Here is a 19,228-nt window from a genome sequence, read left to right on the forward strand (position 1 = left end):
CACAAAGGGGGAGCCACCACTGATCCCGGCATCTATCGATCTATTAGCCTGACGAGCCTGGTCTGCAAGGTCATGAAACGTATCCTCATGGAGCTCATAAACAAAGACATTGGTAACTTCCAAACTCTGGATCCCACCCAGTTCGGGTTTGTGTAAGGCAGATCATGCCTCCTGAACCTGATCAACTTCTTTGAGGCAGTCACCAAAGCCGTAGATGAGGGTAAAGTGGTTCACACAGCCTATCTTGACCTCGGCAAGGCTTTTGACACCATCCCCCATTCTGGAATTATAGCTGAACTCACTAAACTGGGTATAAATCCCTACGTCACAAGATGGGTTGCCAAGTGGCTCACTGACATAACCTACACAGTAAAAGTTGCAGACTCCAAATCTGACCTCAAAGCAGTGACAAGTGGAGTACCACAGGGTTCTGTCCTGGGACCTCTCCTGTTTGGTATCTACTTCTCTGAAGTACAGGCTAACACAGAAGGCCACTGGCTAATGAAGTTTGCAGATGACCACAAACTAGGAGCCATAGTCAAGTCCCCAAATGATGTGGACATCCTACAGAAGGGCCTCGCTGAGACAGATGCCTGGTGTCAGAGCCATGGCCTCAAGCTCAATGCCAAAAAGTGCAGTGTCATCCCCTTTGGTAAAAACTCTGTACCCATAAACTACTACATAGGCAGCGATCTACTTAACACCGAATGATAAGAGACCTTGGGACACAGGTGGACAGTAGTCTCTACTTTGATAGTCACATCGCCACAGTAGTCAGGAAGTCCTTCTATGTGGCACACCTCATCACAAAAGGGTTCTCATCCAAGAAAAAAGAGGTCATTGTTCCCCTCTTCTCGACACTCATTAGACACATTATAGAGTACAACGCCCCTTTTGGAATGTACCTCACAAGACATCTGCAGCAGCTGGAAAGGTTCAACAAACAAAAAAAAAAAAATATATATATATATATATATATATATATATACTATCTTGTTTGCTCATTTCCCACCTTTTCTAGCCAGTCCATATCCCAGGCTTTGCTTGTCTCAGGACTTTATTTTCTGTGCTCAGAGCTATTCAGACTTTGCTGTGGTAGAGGGAAGTCCTAATGCCTACCAGTGGGACTGGTGAGCATTGTACTACCTATCTAACGCTAGAGGAGTGGTTTCCAGCTCTGAAATTGTAATTTTATTAGCCTTTTTGGGCTGATTTGTATCCCTTTCAACTTTATGGCTTAAAATCGCGTGTGTTTGCACATTTTTCACATCGTGCAGCACTACGAGGCTACAGTTAAACTATTCCAGATGCCAGAAAGTCTGCTCTTCAAATTTTCCCTTAGAACTAGCTGGTTTCTCAGTAGTAACACTAAAATCAGAACCCCTGTGACCAGCACTTGTTCTAGAACCTGCTGGAAAGCACTAAGAAGCCTGAAACTGATACAAGCACTCAGCTCTCCTTGTCAATAAGGAGAAATTAATCATAGGCACTAAACAGCCTACAGCTGCAAAATACGTAAGGGAAAACAGCTCTTAAACTTTACAAAAAAGCACCTAAACAGGCATGTCCAAGGGTCAGCTTCCGGTGATTTCTCCTGTCCACCTGGTGAATCTGGGCATACTGGGGCAATGCGGCAACTGCCTTATGTACACAGACAATCCTCTCCTCCTACCACCCAACACTACAACCTGCGAGAGATGCACTTACATAGCCAAACTGGAAGCAAAGCTCTCTCCGGTCAAGATTGTGCTAGACAGTCAAGAGGAGAAGGCTAACACCTGCATTACACCTCTAGCAACTCATAGCCCTTCAAAACCTACACCATCAACACCCACACATAGCAACACTAAACCCACATATGCGGAGGCCCTTAACATTAACCTGCCCAAGCAACAAGGACCTCCGAAGCTGAAACGCAAACAAACACCAGTCAAAACCAAAGTGACACATAGCTCACAACACCAGTGTGCCACCAAACAACAGCCCCTAAGGCAAGACAATGTACTCATCACTTTAGTCATAGGTAACTCTATAGTCAGACACACTGATGCCCCACTCACCAGGCTGAACAAGGAGGAAATTACAGTCAGCTGCCTGTCGGGTGCCAGGATCCACCACATAATGCATGCACTCAAGTCACTCCACAACAAGTACAAATATGACTCTGTCATTGTCCATGCTGGAGTGAATGACTTGAGATGTACCTCCCTAGACTACATGAAAAGAGACATGGAAGAGCTCTTGGATCATGTGACCAAGGCAGGTATGACCCTAGCCCTGAGTAGCATCCTGCCTTCACCCAGAATGATACCACAGTATAAGGACAAAATGATTGACTTCAACAATTGGCTAAGCGTCTGGTGTCATTCAAAAGGGATCCAGTATTTGTCTGCGTGGGAAGACATGATCGACAAACCACAATACTTTTCCAGAGATGGTCTGCACCTGTCACCACTGGGATTCAGGTTACTGGCTAAAGCTCTTACCACCCCTATAGTGCCTTTTTTAGGCAAGGTTCAAAGGATAAAACCACCACCATAACAGATAAAAGCATGCAAAATCTGAAGATAATGCTACTCAATGCTAGAAGTCTAAACCTCAAAATGCACTCTCTCGAGGCACTCCTAAAAATGAAGAACATTGATATCTGTGCAGTGACTGAGACCTGGTTCAAGGCTCCAGAGAGCACCCCTGCAATACCAGGCTACAATTCATACCACACTTTTTGGACACAAAACCAAGACCAAAACACTAAAGGTGCAGAAGTGTCCATATTCACCAAGAATATTCACACCTCCAGGCTAGTTGCCCAACACAATGCATCTGAAATTCTCCAGGTGCAACTAACTCTAGGTAAGACTGCAATCCAAACTGTAGCTTGCTACAGATCCCTCACCATATCCCAAGATTCTCACTACACCTTCCTAAACATACTGGAAAATATTAAGATACAACCAAACACCCTAATACTGGGTGATTTCAACTACCCTGCCATTAATTGGGAAAACTACTCGGGTACCAACTCCTTTTCCCAACAGATCTTGAAATTCATAAATTCCAACACCCTGGATCAACTAATCCATTGTCCCACCAGGGGCTCCAATATCCTAGACCTGGTCAATACCAACATGGGCGATAGATGCTCCACACCAGTGGTCACCCCCTCATTGGTCAGGTCTGACCATAAGCAAATCACCCTTGACATCTACATCCCACCCCCACCCCCCAGTAAGGAAACCTCCTTAAAAAACTTCTCCAAAGCCAACTTCATGCTACTGAAGTCAAAAGTGACAAACTTCATGATACCCATGCAGACGAGACCTGGAAGTTCGACTGCAGAATCCGACACTAAGGCACTGTATGAACACATCCACTTGTGCATGAATCGTGCCATCCCAAATAGAACCAAGATGCTCTTCTCCAAAAAAAGGAATCCAAGCTGGTGGTCCCCTGCCATAAACAAACTATACAACAGAAGGAAGAAACTGTTGCAGAAAAGAGGAAAATCCCAGGATGCAAAAAACTCCCTCATCAACCTCAGTAAGAAGCTGAGATCCCACATAAAATCCTCAAAAGCTAGTTACAAAAATAAAATTGCCAAAGATTCCAAAGACAACCACAAGGCATTCTATAGTTATGTCAAGAATCTAAATGGAAATGCTCAGATCTGCTCTGAGCTACAACAGAATGGCATTAAATATACTGATCCCAAGGATATTGCCAATATCGTGGCAGATCGATTTAGTGCCAACTTCACCCCCCTCTCACCCCCTAAAGGGCCCATCTCAATACCAAAAGATTGACAAATTGGAATAATCACAGCCACACAGGTAGAAACAGCACTCCCCAAAGCTAAGAATACAGCATCCATGGGACCAGATGACATCCCAGGCTGTGTACTACACGAACTACAAAATGAACTGGCACCCTACTAAGTGTCATGTTTAATCATAGCCTCACCTCAGGCTTTGTGCCCACTGAGTGGTGCACAGCTACAGTTATCCCACTCCACAAGGGAGGATCCACCTTGGATCCTAGGAACTACCGTCCCATCAATCTGACAAGCCTGATCTGCAAGGGCATGGAACGCATTATCATGGAACTTATAAACAAAGACATTGGCAACCTTCAAACACTGGACCCCACACAGTTTGGGTTTGTGAAGGGCCGATCCTGTCTTCTGAATCTGATTGACTTCTTCAAATTGGTCTCCAGAGCTGAGGACGAGGGTAAGGCGGTCCACACAGCCTATCTGGACCTCACCAAGGCCTTCGACACCACCCCCCACTCTGGAATCATAGATAAACTTACAAAGCTGGGCATAAATCCCTATGTCACTCGATGGGTTGCCAACTGGCTTACTGACAGAACCCAGACTGTAAAAGTAGCCGACTCCAAATCTAGCTCCAGACAAGTGACAAGTGGAGTACCTCAGGGTTCAGTCCTGGGACCACTTTTGTTTGGCATCTACTTCTCTGAAGTACAGGCCAACACTAAGGGACTCTGGCTAACAAAGTTTGCAGATGACTGCAAACTGGGAGCCATTATTGAATCCCCAAATGATGTGGATATTCTACAAAAGGGCCTTACAGAAACAGATGCCTGGTGCCAGAGCCATGGGCTCAAGCTTAATGCCAAGAAATGTATAGTTATCCCCTTTGGAAAAAAACATGTACCCATGAACTACCACATAGGTGGCAGGACACTAAACATTGAAAGTGTGATGAGAGACTTAGGGATACAACTGGACAGTGGTCTCACTTTCGATAACCACATTGCCACAACAGTCAGGAAATCCTTCTATGTGGCACACCTCATCACTAAGGGCTTTTCATCCAGAAAAAAGGAGGTCATTGTCCCACTGTACTCATCCCTCATTAGACCCATTATAGAGTATAATGCCCCATTTGGTATGTACCTCACAAGACATCTGCAACAGCTGGAAAGGCCACAGAAATACCTCACTAAAAGAATCACAGGCCTAAAGCAGATGTCATATGCTGACTGTCTAAAAAAACTCCAGCTATAGTCTGTGTTATATCTTCTACTCAGAGGCGATCTTTGCTTAACATACAAGGCCATATCAAACCCTGAGCTGTTGGATATGCTCCACTTAAAGAAATCCCAATCCCTCAGAGGCACATGTCCAGGGATCTAAACCTTATCATCACAATGAACAAAACATGCTGGAGGGATAGGTTCCTGACTCAGAGACTCCCCATACTCTGGAATAGACTGTCCATACATGTCAAGCAGAGCACCTCATTGGCCCTCTTCAAAAGGAACCTTGATGATTGGATGGGAGATGGGAAATTCACCCCGGGGATCATGTCAGTCGCCCTGCTAGACAGGGGCCCAGAGAAGTAAATAATTTGAGAAGAAATTTCCAGGGAATTGTTATGGCTATGCTTGCATAGGCCTTAGGGCCGATAGCCTAGTACCAACCTATGAACCTATGAACCTAAGTACCTCACAAAGAGGAATACTGGCCTCAAAAAAATGCCCTACATTGACCGCCTTAAAAAACTCCAGCTTTACTCCGTAGCATATAGCCTACTCTGAGGTGATCTCTGCTTAACATATGAAGCTATGTCAAACCCAAAGCTGTTGGACATGCTACACCTAGGGAATTCCCAATCCCTCTGAGCTACACGCTCTAGGGACCTAAACCTTGTCACCACAATAAACAGAACATGTTGGAGGGATAGATTCCTGTCCCAGAGACTTCCCATACTCTGGAACAGGCTACCTATCCATGTCAAGCAAAGTTCTTCATTAGCACTCTTGAAGAAAAATCTTGATGAGTGGATGGGAAATAGGAAATACACCCCGGGGATCACTTCTGTGTATCTGCTCGACAGTGGCACAGGAAAATAACTTTCTTGGGTGGCGTAAGCTAGGGAACCTTGTTGGCTAGGCTTACATAGGCCTTTGGGCTGATAGCCTAGTACCTACCTATGAACCTATATATACATATATATATATATATATATATATATATATATATATATATATATACACATATGGTTTTACTTCATAATACTGAAATATCACAATACTGAAACTCAAAACACTGAAACCACAATCATGAAAATTCAAAATCTTGAAAACTCTAAATACTGAAACTCAAAATACTGAAAACACACAGCATACATATACTGAGTTTAAACAAGATAAATCATATTACTTTCCACCAAGTATAAGCAGAGGGGCAAACCCCCCTGTGCCCCCACACCCCCTGCTACTTAAATATATCAACTCCAAGATTGCACTTCACTACACTAAGTGCAATCTTGGAGTTGATATATTTAGGTAGCAGGGGGTGTGGGGGGAATACCCCCCACATGGGGGGGTACAGGGTGGCTTGGCCCCCTGCTTATATTTGAAGGATTGTAATTAGGTTTTTGTTGTTTACAGTCAGTATATGTATTTTATCTGTTTCTAGTATTTTGACATTCAGGATTTTGAGTTTTCAGAATTTTGATTTTCAGTATTTTGAGCTTCCATATTATGAAATTTTCTCATTTTCAGTGTTTTGATATTTCAGTATTATGAAGTGAAACCATATATATATATATATATATATATATATATATATATATATATATATATATATATATATATATATAAAATATATGGTTTACTATAATTATGTCGAGCGCACACTGCTCAACATTGCAATTGCAAACACCAATCTGAAAATGCCGAATGCAATTGTTATGAATTGTAAAATCCCACCCCATTTTTAACCCATGTTAGCACTTGCTATTGGGTGTAGAGCAGCCAGAAATATCAAATTTGGTGTTTGTGTGACATTTTGACCATTCGGTATTACGAGATTCGCTGGTTGGTGCCGCTCATGTGCAGTGTCGAGCAATGTGCGCTCAACGTAATCACAGTAAACCATATATACATACATATATATATATATATATATATATATATATATATATATATACATATATATATATATATATATATATATATATATATATATATATATATATATATTATGTATATATATATATATATAAAATATATTTTATATATATATATATATATATATATATATATATATAAAGTATATGTGTGTGCATAATATGTATACACACACACACACACACACACACACACACACACACATATATATATATATATATATATATACATATTTTCTATACAATTTTACATGTACATTTATATTTATAGTTACATTTATATTTTTATACACACGTATTTCATTTTCATATTTTTAGTCATCTATTTCATATAATTTTCATGCACACATATTCCTGTGCTTTTTACAATTTATGCATGTGCTTATGCATCCATTTTATCTTATTCATAAGAATGTTTTTATTAACATGTTCTATTATTGCCAATGGTTGCATAAGTATTTTCCATCTGTTTTTTAAGTCACATCTTACACCCTGGTATAAGTGTATGGTTTTAATTCATTTGATTGTATTTATTCAATTAGCTTTTGATTGGTTGAATTTAATTGTCTGCTTCTATAAATGTTTTTAGTTTGTAAATCTTGATATTCTGATGAAGTCTTACTCATACGACAAAAGAGCTCAGGTTTACATTGTTATATTAAATAAACCCTACAGTGGTTGGAGTTAATTGGTGGTTCTTACATTTGTCATTTTATTTCATTTGCTTTTGTGTACATTTTCAGTATATGCTTATTATTATTTCAACTTCATTCAACTCTATTTTAGATAAAATTATAACTGTATTCTAAATATACTTGAAGAAACTCTTTCTAGTCAGTCACTAACATTTTTTTTATCTATGAAAATATCTAATAAAATGATTTTGTGACTAAAAAACTGACAAGTAACACTTTTCATAATATAGGAAACTGGAAGACGGCAGAATTGTTCTTCTGGATATTAAAACAAATTCATTACTTTCACTTTTTAAGACACATTCTTATGATTTGAAATGAAAAGATTTCCATGATGAATAGTACATTTAAACTTAATGAATCCTTCATTTTTAATAAATAATAAGACAAATTTTGCTTTTGTGACCTATATGCAATATATCTATACACTGTCATGTTATGATAAAATATTCTGAAAATATTTAAAATGTATTTAAAATATCTAGCTTTTAAACACTTACTACTTTTGATGTTTGTAGTTAATGATATTTTGGGACTGTACATATCATATAAACAAAAATCTGAAATTCAGTTTGAAGTATAAGGATCTGTGTTACATGTTTAATTTTCTAGATAATACAATTATCTTTACCCGATCTTCAAAAGATTGATAAATGGTTAGTATTACAGCAGTTAATGTCTTTTGCCTCCATTACACTTCAAGAAGTTGCTATTAATTTGAAGAACTCATTTCTTAAATTATATCAACTTGAATTGCTTCTTTGATTGCAGGCAATAGTTTAAATTCTAAGTCCTTTCGTCCTATATTGAATGAAACAGTTTTGATTGTAAAACACATTTAAATATCTGTGTAAGCAGTTCTTACCCCAATCAACATGCCACTCAGAAATGGTTTATGTTAAAAAATCACAGGAGAGAACATTTCTACCTATGCTTCAAAATCATTCTCTTATTTTTTTTTTCACAATACTTGGTATACCCCCACACAAAATAATTACATTTGATAATAATAAAGTTTCTACGTATTAGAAATTTGAGACAAATATTAAAAGAGATTGGTAACATGTTTTCTGTGACTGTGAACTGATTAAGACATTTTGGCAAGCTATGCAAGCTTTCTATTAATCTATTTGGTCAGATAAATTCATTACAGAAAGCTAACCTATTATTTTTAATGTCCTAATATGTTCACATCACAGTATATGAGCAGTTCCTAGGAAATTTTTACTAGCAACTGGAGCAATTCATCTTCTACTGTTTATGATGAATTATCAAGAGTACTTATTTATGTTTACAACAAAGAGATAAAAATATTAGTGAACATAATGATTTATCACATCTCAACTTATTGCAGATGCAGTTCATTGAGATTTTGATTTTTTCAAAGTTGTTTTTTTTTTCCCTTTTCCCTTAGGTTGTGTTACATGGAACGTGCTTATTATACGTTAAGAGGTGGGGGCCTCAATTATGGCAGGAAGTATTTTTAGCAGAAAAAAGATCATAAATAGACTATATGGGTCAGATATTAGATATGTGTAAATGTGATATTAGTTATTTATTTGTTTTCATACTTCTCATGCACAACTAATATTCTTAGTAAAAAAAATGCACTATCAGCATAATAAGGTTGCACAACTCATTTAAATATGTTTAGGTTTAGCAGAGAATCTCAGCATACTCTTTTCTGCAGCAGCACTCACAATATTCAAAGTCAGATAAGATAACATAAAAATGGAATCATATCAACAATATGGTCAGCACAATGTTATCCAACATAAAATTGCTACAAACTATTATTTTTGTATAGCAAATTCTTTTTATGTATATGCAGTGTGACAAAGAAAATTAAAGCAGATATATTTATTCATATTTAGCAATGATTAACAACTTTAGAACAAGAATATACTGTACTATGGATGCAAATTGATTTCAGAATGCAAATCTCTCTATAAAATGAAGAGTATTTCATGAAAATAAAATTTTGACTGCTGTTTACAACTAAAATAATAATAACAAATAAAGTTAAGTTTTCCACATTTTATGGCCAATTAAGGTGGGTAAACTTATGTAAGACAGCAGGGTACTGTAAATACAAAAAAATATTTAGCATTCTGTCTTAAGAGTAAAAATGGACTGAGTCCTGATTTCAACTTAGGTGACTCAAGTTTGATTAGGAAACCTAAGCATGAATCAGCTGAAAGATAAGGATTCCATATTTTTGCTGTCTCACCCTGACATGGAAGAGATAGACTTCATAACCAAGTAATCACTGTAGTTCAACAGCTATGTATTACATATTGCAAATTCAGTACTAGGTGGAAGAAGGGGTAGAGCATAAGAAAAAAAACCATCAGAAACTCTCAAGATGGTGCCATGCCAGGATGTCCTGATATACTCTCTTCCTGCTCTTCAATCACTTATAGAAAAGATTCTCTGCACGTGGGGCCCTGGCCCATATGAGATAAGCCAGGTAGGTACTCACATTTCATAGCAAAAGATCAATGAGTGGCTCTAGGACACAGCTGATGGGAAACAACTACCTCATAAATGTGGTCAGCATTCATCTCTCTATGAATTATGTGCTATTTTATACATGTAGCCTGTATTTGTCTGCAAAATTGACAAAAACAAGAAAAAAATAATTGTCTATATTTTGTTTATGTTTATCCATGTAGGTATTATATTTTTCATCAATTAAAATGATAAACTTCCATTAACAAAATAAAAAAATATATATAAATGGAATATGTGAGTCTAATGTTAGATACGTATAATACCTTGAGGGCCTTTTGTAAGTTTTAGTTTTCACATTTTCTGTATCATATTCCCTTATCTTGTTGTACAAGGTATTGCACATCTCTAACACTAGAACCATCATATTTTAGAATGTATGAGAGAGAGATGTATTTATGGAGCAGGACATCAGTAAATGTCTCATACTGACAGATAACAAGACCAAAACCAAATGCTATATTAATGCTAAAAGAGAAGAATTAAGAAAACATTTGCATGTCAGTGATTTGTACCTTAAAATGTTTATTTCTTTTAGCTGTTTTAGTAAATGATGTACTCTTTATTTTTAAATAAATATTAATATTGTCATAGTACTATGTCTTAGTTGTTGATCAGGACAGGGATGTGATAAACAGGTATGTGACAATGTACCACTGTATTAATTGATCATTAACAGATACTGGTCATTGTATGGATGAATCTCCATTACCACAAGGTGTAGCAGTTTGTGAGTTCATATATTAGCTGTAGGAGGCACAGCTTTTAGCACATGTTCTTCAGGGGGTGCTTTATTCCATAAAACAAAGATTATAATCAGAATATAACTGACATTTTAGAGTACATGCATTAGGATGGAGTGAGATTTGCTCTGGTCTTCATTAAAATGGTGGTCCAGACACTCTTACATCCTGCCTATACTTATACAATATTCAGTTACAAGCAAATTAAGAAATGTTACATTTTTCTATACATTTTACAAATTACTTTTCCAAATCTTCAAAAAAATATATATTGATTTGTGTGATGATCAGTTTAAAGATTATTTTATAATGCAGAAACTTACACGGGATCTATGATCACCAACCATGTTCTTCAAGGATTGTATGACTGCAAGGCATACAGGGCATAGAAACGTAGCTTGATTTTTAGACAAGTCCTGCAACAAAACATGAGAGTGTGAATTGGAGAGATGAAACATTTTTTTCATTAGAGAACTCAGAATCCTGTGAAGTAATTTATTAAAGAAAATTATCCATTCTTTTGCACTGCTGATGGGGTGAATACTGTTTCACTAAAATATTACAGCTTGTACTGTTGGTGATTGTGGAATTGCTGTCATGCTGACTGGCTATATCAACTCCATGGTAAAATTAAGCTATAATAATGTCTCATAGGTTTCTGACACTGGATGTTGAAGTCTGTCTGACAGACATCTAGTCAGTAACATGACAGCTGAATGACAGCATCAGTTCAAACAAGACATCTGACACTGAAGTTTGAGAATGATTTTTCTCTTTATCCCCCAGTGAGGCAGAGCAATCTCAAGGCTGTTTCTATTAAACAGGCAGTTAGAGGTTTTCTCAGCCAGGGAAAACTGGTTTGACTTTTCAGGTTTGGCCATTTTATTTTTTAATAATGATCTTTTGTCATCTGATTTTCAGCCAGATGTCCTAGACCATTCCAATATGTCTTTGTTTTAACCCAGAGTAACTGCAAATTAGTAATACATAATAATCCTTGGCTACATTTTTAAATGTAATTATGAAGCTAGAACAGAGACACAGACTAGAAATACATGCTAGTACTAAGTGGACTTCATAAAAAGTAACACATTTTTCATTGCTTTCACCATACTACTCTTAAAAATAATTAGTAACACTGTACTCTTTACTATGTTAAACATATAAAATAATTTGTTTCTACTTATAGGGTTGGAAAATTTAGGTCACTGTACACAAAAATATTTATCTAATCAATTATACGTTCTTATATTCAGTCACAAATCATAAGCACAGCTGTAAACACATTGTACCATGTTGAGATGATATTAACAACAATAATGAGCTACAAAACCCAGCAGGTAGATATACAGGACCAAACTTAATTTTGTAGTAATAACAGATATTGTAAGATTTTAATAACATTAATCCGTACCACATTGGCGTCATTCCACATAAGTGTGTTGCAGAACTCCACTTTGTTACACAGAACTGCATTCTGAAGGTTGTGACACCAGAACTGTGGTCCCTGGGAACATTGTTGTTGCACCACTTCTTTTACACTCAGAGCTACGGAGACAAGAAGGAAAATCAGGAAGGCCAGACACGTGTCTTACTAGAATTCACTTTCATTTTGATCCGTTCACTGTCAACAACAGAATATAAGAAAAAGAAAAATAATGTACTAACACATGCCATACAAATATCAGTTGGCTGATTTTTTTAACACATGAGGTTTTAGGGATCAAAGGGATTAATTTTAACAATTGATATGAGAAAGAAAAACTCCTTGTTCAAAACCCATTTCAACTAAATGTATCACTTTGTATCCCTGAAGACTAGCATTCATTGCATTTTACTGACTGTAGGGCAGTTACTCCAAATTATGTTTTGTTTTTCAGTATATTCTTTTTCAGTATATGTCCAGGAGATATATATATATATATATATATATATATATATATATATATATATATATATATATATAGATAGATAGATATGTTTGTGTGTGTGTGTGTGTGTGTGTGTGTGTGTGTGTGTGTGTGTGTATGTGTGTGTGTGTGTGTGTGTGTGTGTGTGCATAGAGAGAGAGAGAGAGAGAGACGTTGTTTTGTTTTGTTTTGTTTTTCTGAAAGACAGTTCTGTGGAATAAAGCATTTCTTTTTTACAATGGGCTTGGTCGTTTTGTCCCCTCACACCTCACTATAATTCATAACAGTAACTACCTCTGCTTAATTACAATTAATTCTGCTACAGTTATGTTAGTGAAAATAATTTTTGAGAGACTAGTTTAATAGCTGCATTGTTATGCCTTCAGAAAAGAAGCAATTCTGGAAAATGTTAGTGGAAGTAGGTGCAAAGGATATCCTTTATTTCATCTGTCATGCATTTTTTGTATTCATCCTATTAGATCAATGAGTAAGTAAACAAAGGAAAAGTTTAGTCAAAACTAAGGTGCTATGGGGGGTTGCTGCTGACTTTGCTACCTTTTGCTATAGAGATTAATAGGCAGTTATTGTAATCCTCCGGTGCATGAGAGTTTGCTTATTAAAATACAACTAGAAGCTTTGCTTCATTGTGGCAGATTGGATGATGGAATCCAAAATAACCCATTTTATTTCAAAATATGTTCAGTTACTGAACTTGGACATAGGTGATAGTACCTATATAGTCTAAAATTTGAGGTTCCATAAGTGAGGAAGTGCCATGACAAACTAATGCCAGTGTTACTGGTACTTGACTTAGCACTGGTGTACCAGAAACAGTGACCTGCTGAATATGTGGTCAGAAAGTGCAGTATAATATAATGATGGATGTTTTTGAGGTAGAATCAGGAAGAATAACTTCTGAATGGAGGGACTGCTGGAGACTGGAGAGGAATGTGCCATTTTACTTCTGAGAAACTCAGTACAGTATTTGGGGTCCCTATTAGAAGTCCGAAGATGCATTCTTTCGAATGCGTCTTGGTCGAACTCAAAAGCCTGAAATGGCAAAATATCGAAGTGACTTTTAAGCAAATTCTTTCCCTGAGAAAGAATTCGCTTGGCCGCTTTGTTACTTTGCTGTTTTCGGCACTCTAGTGCGATCTTGGAGTTGATATATTTAAGTAGGGGGTGGGGGAGAAGTCCCCCACTTAATGTAATGTTTAAAGTATTTTTTTTTTGTTTTTTTGTTTTGCTTGAACAGCGATTTTTTTTTCCCTAGGAAAAAAATCGCTGCTCTGACAGTTCGAAATTGTAAGCTTTCACTTACATAGGGTCGATTAATCACTGTTCACTTTTTTAAGCATTCAGTGATCTAATATAGACCCCAGTATTTAACCTGATCAACTATTGGATACTTCCATTCAAGTTTATATAGCCCATGAAACCAGAAAGGTTGAGACAAGTGAAGGAAGGCAAAGATGTCAAACCTAGGAATTACAGTCTTATAGTACGTAAATGTTGTTACAGTTTATGGCAGAGATGTGGTGTATCTCAATCTTATGCAATAAGATAAGGCTGATGGATAACTGCTCACTAGAAATTCATGATCATGGGCAGATATTTAACTTAATAATCTGGAGTGTGTACAAGGTAGGGCTGCTATGAAAGCTCCTTATCAGAAGTTTGAGACCTGATCCTATGCAACTCAATATTTTGAAAAATTAACTGTGATTCAAACAAGTAACAGTGAATTCTCAGATACAGTGGTACATTCTAAAAGTGGTTTCTATGAGGGTGCTTTGCCCTTGTGGCCCCTAACATTCTGCTCCCAACATCCTTGATATGTATAAATGCCAACTTCAAGAATGTCATACATCAGAGTAAGGGGAGCAGTTCAAATTATTGCAGCCTTGGACTTAGTATACATCTGTCTGCATTTGTACATTCAGTACCTCAGAATTTGAGCAGTCACCTGCCAAGAAGGTGGAGGGTCAACCGGTTAGGGTAACTGCTTCTGTTTTACACAGAATGAGGAGGCTTTGCAGTTCTCTGCAAATACCATGAGGAAGTGAAGTAAGGTGTAAGGGGAAAGAAAAATGAAAGGAGCCAGACCAATACCAATATCAATAGGAGGGAAACTCCATTACAGGTGCTGATCAAGCCAAACAAAAAAGTCAAAGTATAATAAAAAAGTCAGGCAAATTGAAAGAAAGAGAGATGGAAAATCACGTCAGTATGGGCATGGGTCAGTCCAAGGTCACCAGGCTGTCTGAAGTAATTGGGTACTGGCCAAAGGTACAAACACCAAAACTATGTCACTGAGTGTTTCAGGCATTGGTCTCCATTCAAAGTCCTGAAGGAAGGGGTAGATGGTGAGTATACATATAGACATACACAAGCTTACACAAAAGCTTAGAAGAACAGAAGCTTTAACAGAAAACAGTTCAGGGTTATAATAGACCAGAACATGTCTAGACAAAATGGTGGAGGAGCCGTTAAAGAACAGATCTGCATAATCTGTCTAGAAATGTAGAAAATAATATTTCTAAGTCTAGCCAGCTCACATAAAAGCTGTCCAATGGCGTTGGATTTGGGGTTTGTAGCAACTATAACTGAGCTCTGATGTTATTCTTTGTTATGTTTTCTGGTTATTCATCCCCCTTTTCCCTCCTTTGGGTTTCATAGAGAGTTGCATCCCTGAAAAGAAAGAACTTATAAAGCTTTATGGTTTGTTGACCTGCCATCTTGGCTGACCACTGTAAAGGCACAAAAGAAAATAACAGATACTTCATGATATGGAACCAATACCTTTCCCCTTAAATGACAGCAATCAAGGTGAAACATAAAGGGCCCCTTGCAAGTGCTCTGTGCTACATGCGTCATCATTCTGATAGTTGTTCTTTAGCAAGGAGACATGTTTTAGATGCTGCTACTAAAAAAAAGTGCTTAAATGAGAACATCTGTGGTGCACAAACTGTCTAGAAAGCAAATTGCATGGAGATAAGGGTGCTTACTCATACTAAGTAGACATCTAATTGTATGTATTTTGATACATGGCGACCAGTTAGGGGGCTCAATCTACAGGTGTCAATGTTGTGACAGTGCAGTACAGGCCACAATGCTTTTTAAAGGTGAGAGGATATTGGAGCATCATAAAATAATGGCGATACCATACTTTTCATGGCTGGAACAGCACTTAGTGTGAGATAAGTGTGTGGTAGTGGTAGTAAATGCAACAAGCTGCTTGTTACATTTTTTAGTTAGTTGCAGATTTTTTTTTCTCTTCAACTTTGAGAAGAATTTTTTTTTCTTTTCAAGTTCCAGTTTATAAATGCCTGGCCCTCAGTGCCTCGATGTTCTATTTGAATACAGGTCATCATTATTTTCTCAGGAAAACGCAGTGGAGACAACACAAATATTTTATCAATGGCATCGTTTTATGCCTTCTTCATCTGGACAACATGGATTCCTCTCTGTGATGCAAAGAACAGATACCAACTTTAATATGTATTCTTGATGGAAATTTTACAGAACTTGCCAAATGTTATAGTGGACCGGAGTTCCGCTGTGGCGACCCCTAACTTGGAAAAGCCGAAAGACACAAACAAACAAACAAACCAAATGTTAACTTGCACCTGTTACTCTATTAGGTCATTTTCTTCTTTAAATTCTTACATTTTTGGGTAACTTGATTACCAGTTCTGATCTATTTAGCTGAAAAAGGTCAGTTGAAGGCAAGCATTCCACAGACTGCATGGAAGGGAGTCCCACATCCTTATTATGTGAAACTTTTATGCTTGTCATCCTATTTTACCTTGGTATGTATTTTAGAACATCATACCAGTCGCTGAAAGCACCACTAATATAAATTGTTTTATCCACATTACATTTTGTCAACTATTCATTGTTTGTTCTCATTTTGCTGACTGCCTTTATGTATGAAATTATTTTGCCTTCCCTTTTGCTAGTTTTATGTCATCATGTGTATGCTTATTGCAGTGTATTACTACTGTTGGACATACAGTGCAAGCTGGACATAAAGCTTAGTGTTAGCAAGTGCTTTCTGTCATCTCTTTTTGCAACTGTAATGTGATCTAGTAGCCACTTGCCTAGGTAGAAAGTGATTTTTTTTACAAATTAGCAGATAACAAACAAACCTTATTTAGTCTTTAATAATTACATTATTTGGACACAAAGAAAAAAATCAGTAATTCATAAGTCAGTATGTGTATTATGGAACTTTTACAGCAATAGGATATAATTTTCAAGCAATATGTCAATGAGTGATAGCATCATTTTATAAACTGTGAATTGGAGAGAAGGTTTCAAGCAGTTTGATAATAATTTATTAAATACTGGGGATATATGCTGCTGTAACAGTTTGTGAGTACACTGTCATTATTCCATACTGTAACCATTTTGTGCTATTGCATTTGTCTTGTTTTGTGCTGTTATAAATGTACTTCCTCCTCCCCCATCTAGACACAGTTTGAGATTTAGAAGCTCCAGGCTGAAACTCAAAGATTTTGATATGTAATCTATACTACACCTTTGGTCAGTCTCAGAAGTTAAGAAATAATTTGTGACTTAGTTCTGTGGGCTGCTTCAAGCAACATAGTAGCATAGCAGAGACACTTCTCCCACAGTGACCTCATGCCACAAGGAAACTGAGGTTATATTGACAGTAGAAGGGGCAGTCATGGAGCTGTGTACTGCTTGGCTGAGTAGGTAAAAGGATATTTACTGAAAATTAAGGAGCAAAATGAGTTATAGCTGCACAGTTCAGGAACTATAGTATAACTGCTCTGTGATATACTTGGAGCCTGCCACTACCCCTCAGAATAAGCTGTTACATACAATGAGCAGGGGAATGCTCAGTGTTTGGTACACTCCCATCAACTCACTTCTGTTTGAAGTCCTTCATTTGTTTCTGCATGTAATCAGCAGATACCTTGACTTTCCTAACTGATTTGGAATTGAAGGGATGCATAATACACAAGCATGTTCACTTGTGTGATCTGAGAGGCATTCCCATTTCTTGTGGATACCAAATAACATTTAAGTTCAGGAAGTTGGCTGAAAGTCATGAATTTATGTTGCTGTGAAGCTTTAACTACACCTTTACTTTCAATGACACTGAATCACCTGTGACAGGCCTATCACAGGCATAGAACACACAGAATACAAATTGGCATAGATGAATAAGAAAAAAAAGGAAGTAACAGAGTAATGGTCCAAAAAAATAAAGAATAACATGATGATTAAATAAAATTAGTTATATCATTTGAGATTTCTACTTCACAAGTTCAAAGTTCAATCCTGACTTCCAGTGACTCTGTGAAATCTTCTTGTGTCTTCATGTTTTTTTTTTTTTTTTCATATACTGCAGTTTCCTCTCACCTCCCCAAATCATGCAGGAATATTAGCTACTCTAAATGCTGATAATACTTTTGCACTCACAGGCTGAGTTCTAGCTGAAAAGGGTTAAAATAGTGAACCACTTGTCAGGTACTGTATGAGGCTTGAATGTTCTAAAACTAAATGCTGTACCAAAAAGGATATGTAAGCTGAGATTCTGTAATTTATTAACATGGATATACAAATGAGGATGCTGAAAATGAAACTCTACATTGGAACTGTCCTCTAGAACTTCCATCAAAAAATAAAGGGAAAAAAAAGAGATTTTCTTACCTGTAGTCTGTGCCACAAAAGCTACCAGGAACAGGAAAAGTGCCATGTTGTTTTGATGTTCAAGAATAAAGGTGTCAGCAGAAGATGCAGATTATATAATGGTGAACAAGGGAAGTAACAAGTTCAGTCTTCTTGATTTTAGTAGCAGGAAGGAGAAGTGAACATTGCACCTTGTATTTCTCTTTTTTAAAATTCTCATCTCAACCTCTACACATTTGTAATATAATTTGGATGAAATGAATAACATTGTAGTAGAAACAAATGACTTTGTTGGTCATCCAGTCAGTTTAGAGGTTTCCTTCCTCATTTATGGCTAATTTAATTTGTCCCAGCTGATGCCCACTCATGCCCACAGTTCCTACTACTCTGTTTATATCCATCCATCTGCCTTATAAATATCAGTTCTCCTTATAATTTTGTATCATTTTAAAATGTCATTTTACTCCATAATCTCTAATCAGTCTAAGCATGCATGCATGCCCAATTCATGCTGCCCCTTTCCTATTTGGTACTATGTTTTTATAACCAATTGTCATTTGAATCCTATATCTGTTGTATGGTTTAACCATTAAGTGGCTGGATTCTGGCCAGGGATGGTCAGTGAAATCTGTAGGCATGACATCTAGAAGTCAGCCATTTGTCTGGTACCAGTGATTTTATTTCATTTGATTTTGTTTTATTTGGTCTCATCTAAAATCTCTCCTCTGGATTTTGATCACCTAAGGTTATTAATATGCCAGCTAGCA

At 37.1% G+C, this 19,228-nt stretch overlaps 1 protein-coding gene across 1 annotated transcript in view; it reads right to left on the reverse strand.

Moving 5' to 3' along the window:
- The window catches only part of LOC122810945 (prosaposin-like), a 177,207-nt gene extending 158,630 nt beyond the window's left edge, over positions 1 to 18,577 (reverse strand). The window contains exons 1-3 of the mRNA XM_044082474.1: positions 18,483 to 18,577; positions 12,302 to 12,435; positions 11,211 to 11,303 (exon numbers count right to left, since the gene is read on the reverse strand). Coding sequence (XP_043938409.1) covers positions 11,211 to 11,303; positions 12,302 to 12,435; positions 18,483 to 18,528 — 273 coding nt within the window. The 5' untranslated portion in view covers positions 18,529 to 18,577. The remainder of the gene's footprint in view (positions 1 to 11,210; positions 11,304 to 12,301; positions 12,436 to 18,482) is intronic.
- Between the last annotated feature and the right edge of the window lie 651 nt (positions 18,578 to 19,228).

This window comes from Protopterus annectens, chromosome 9.part0, assembly GCF_019279795.1.
Source record: "Protopterus annectens isolate FY-2018-M chromosome 9.part0, PAN1.0, whole genome shotgun sequence".
Taxonomy (NCBI): Eukaryota; Metazoa; Chordata; order Ceratodontiformes; family Protopteridae; genus Protopterus; species Protopterus annectens.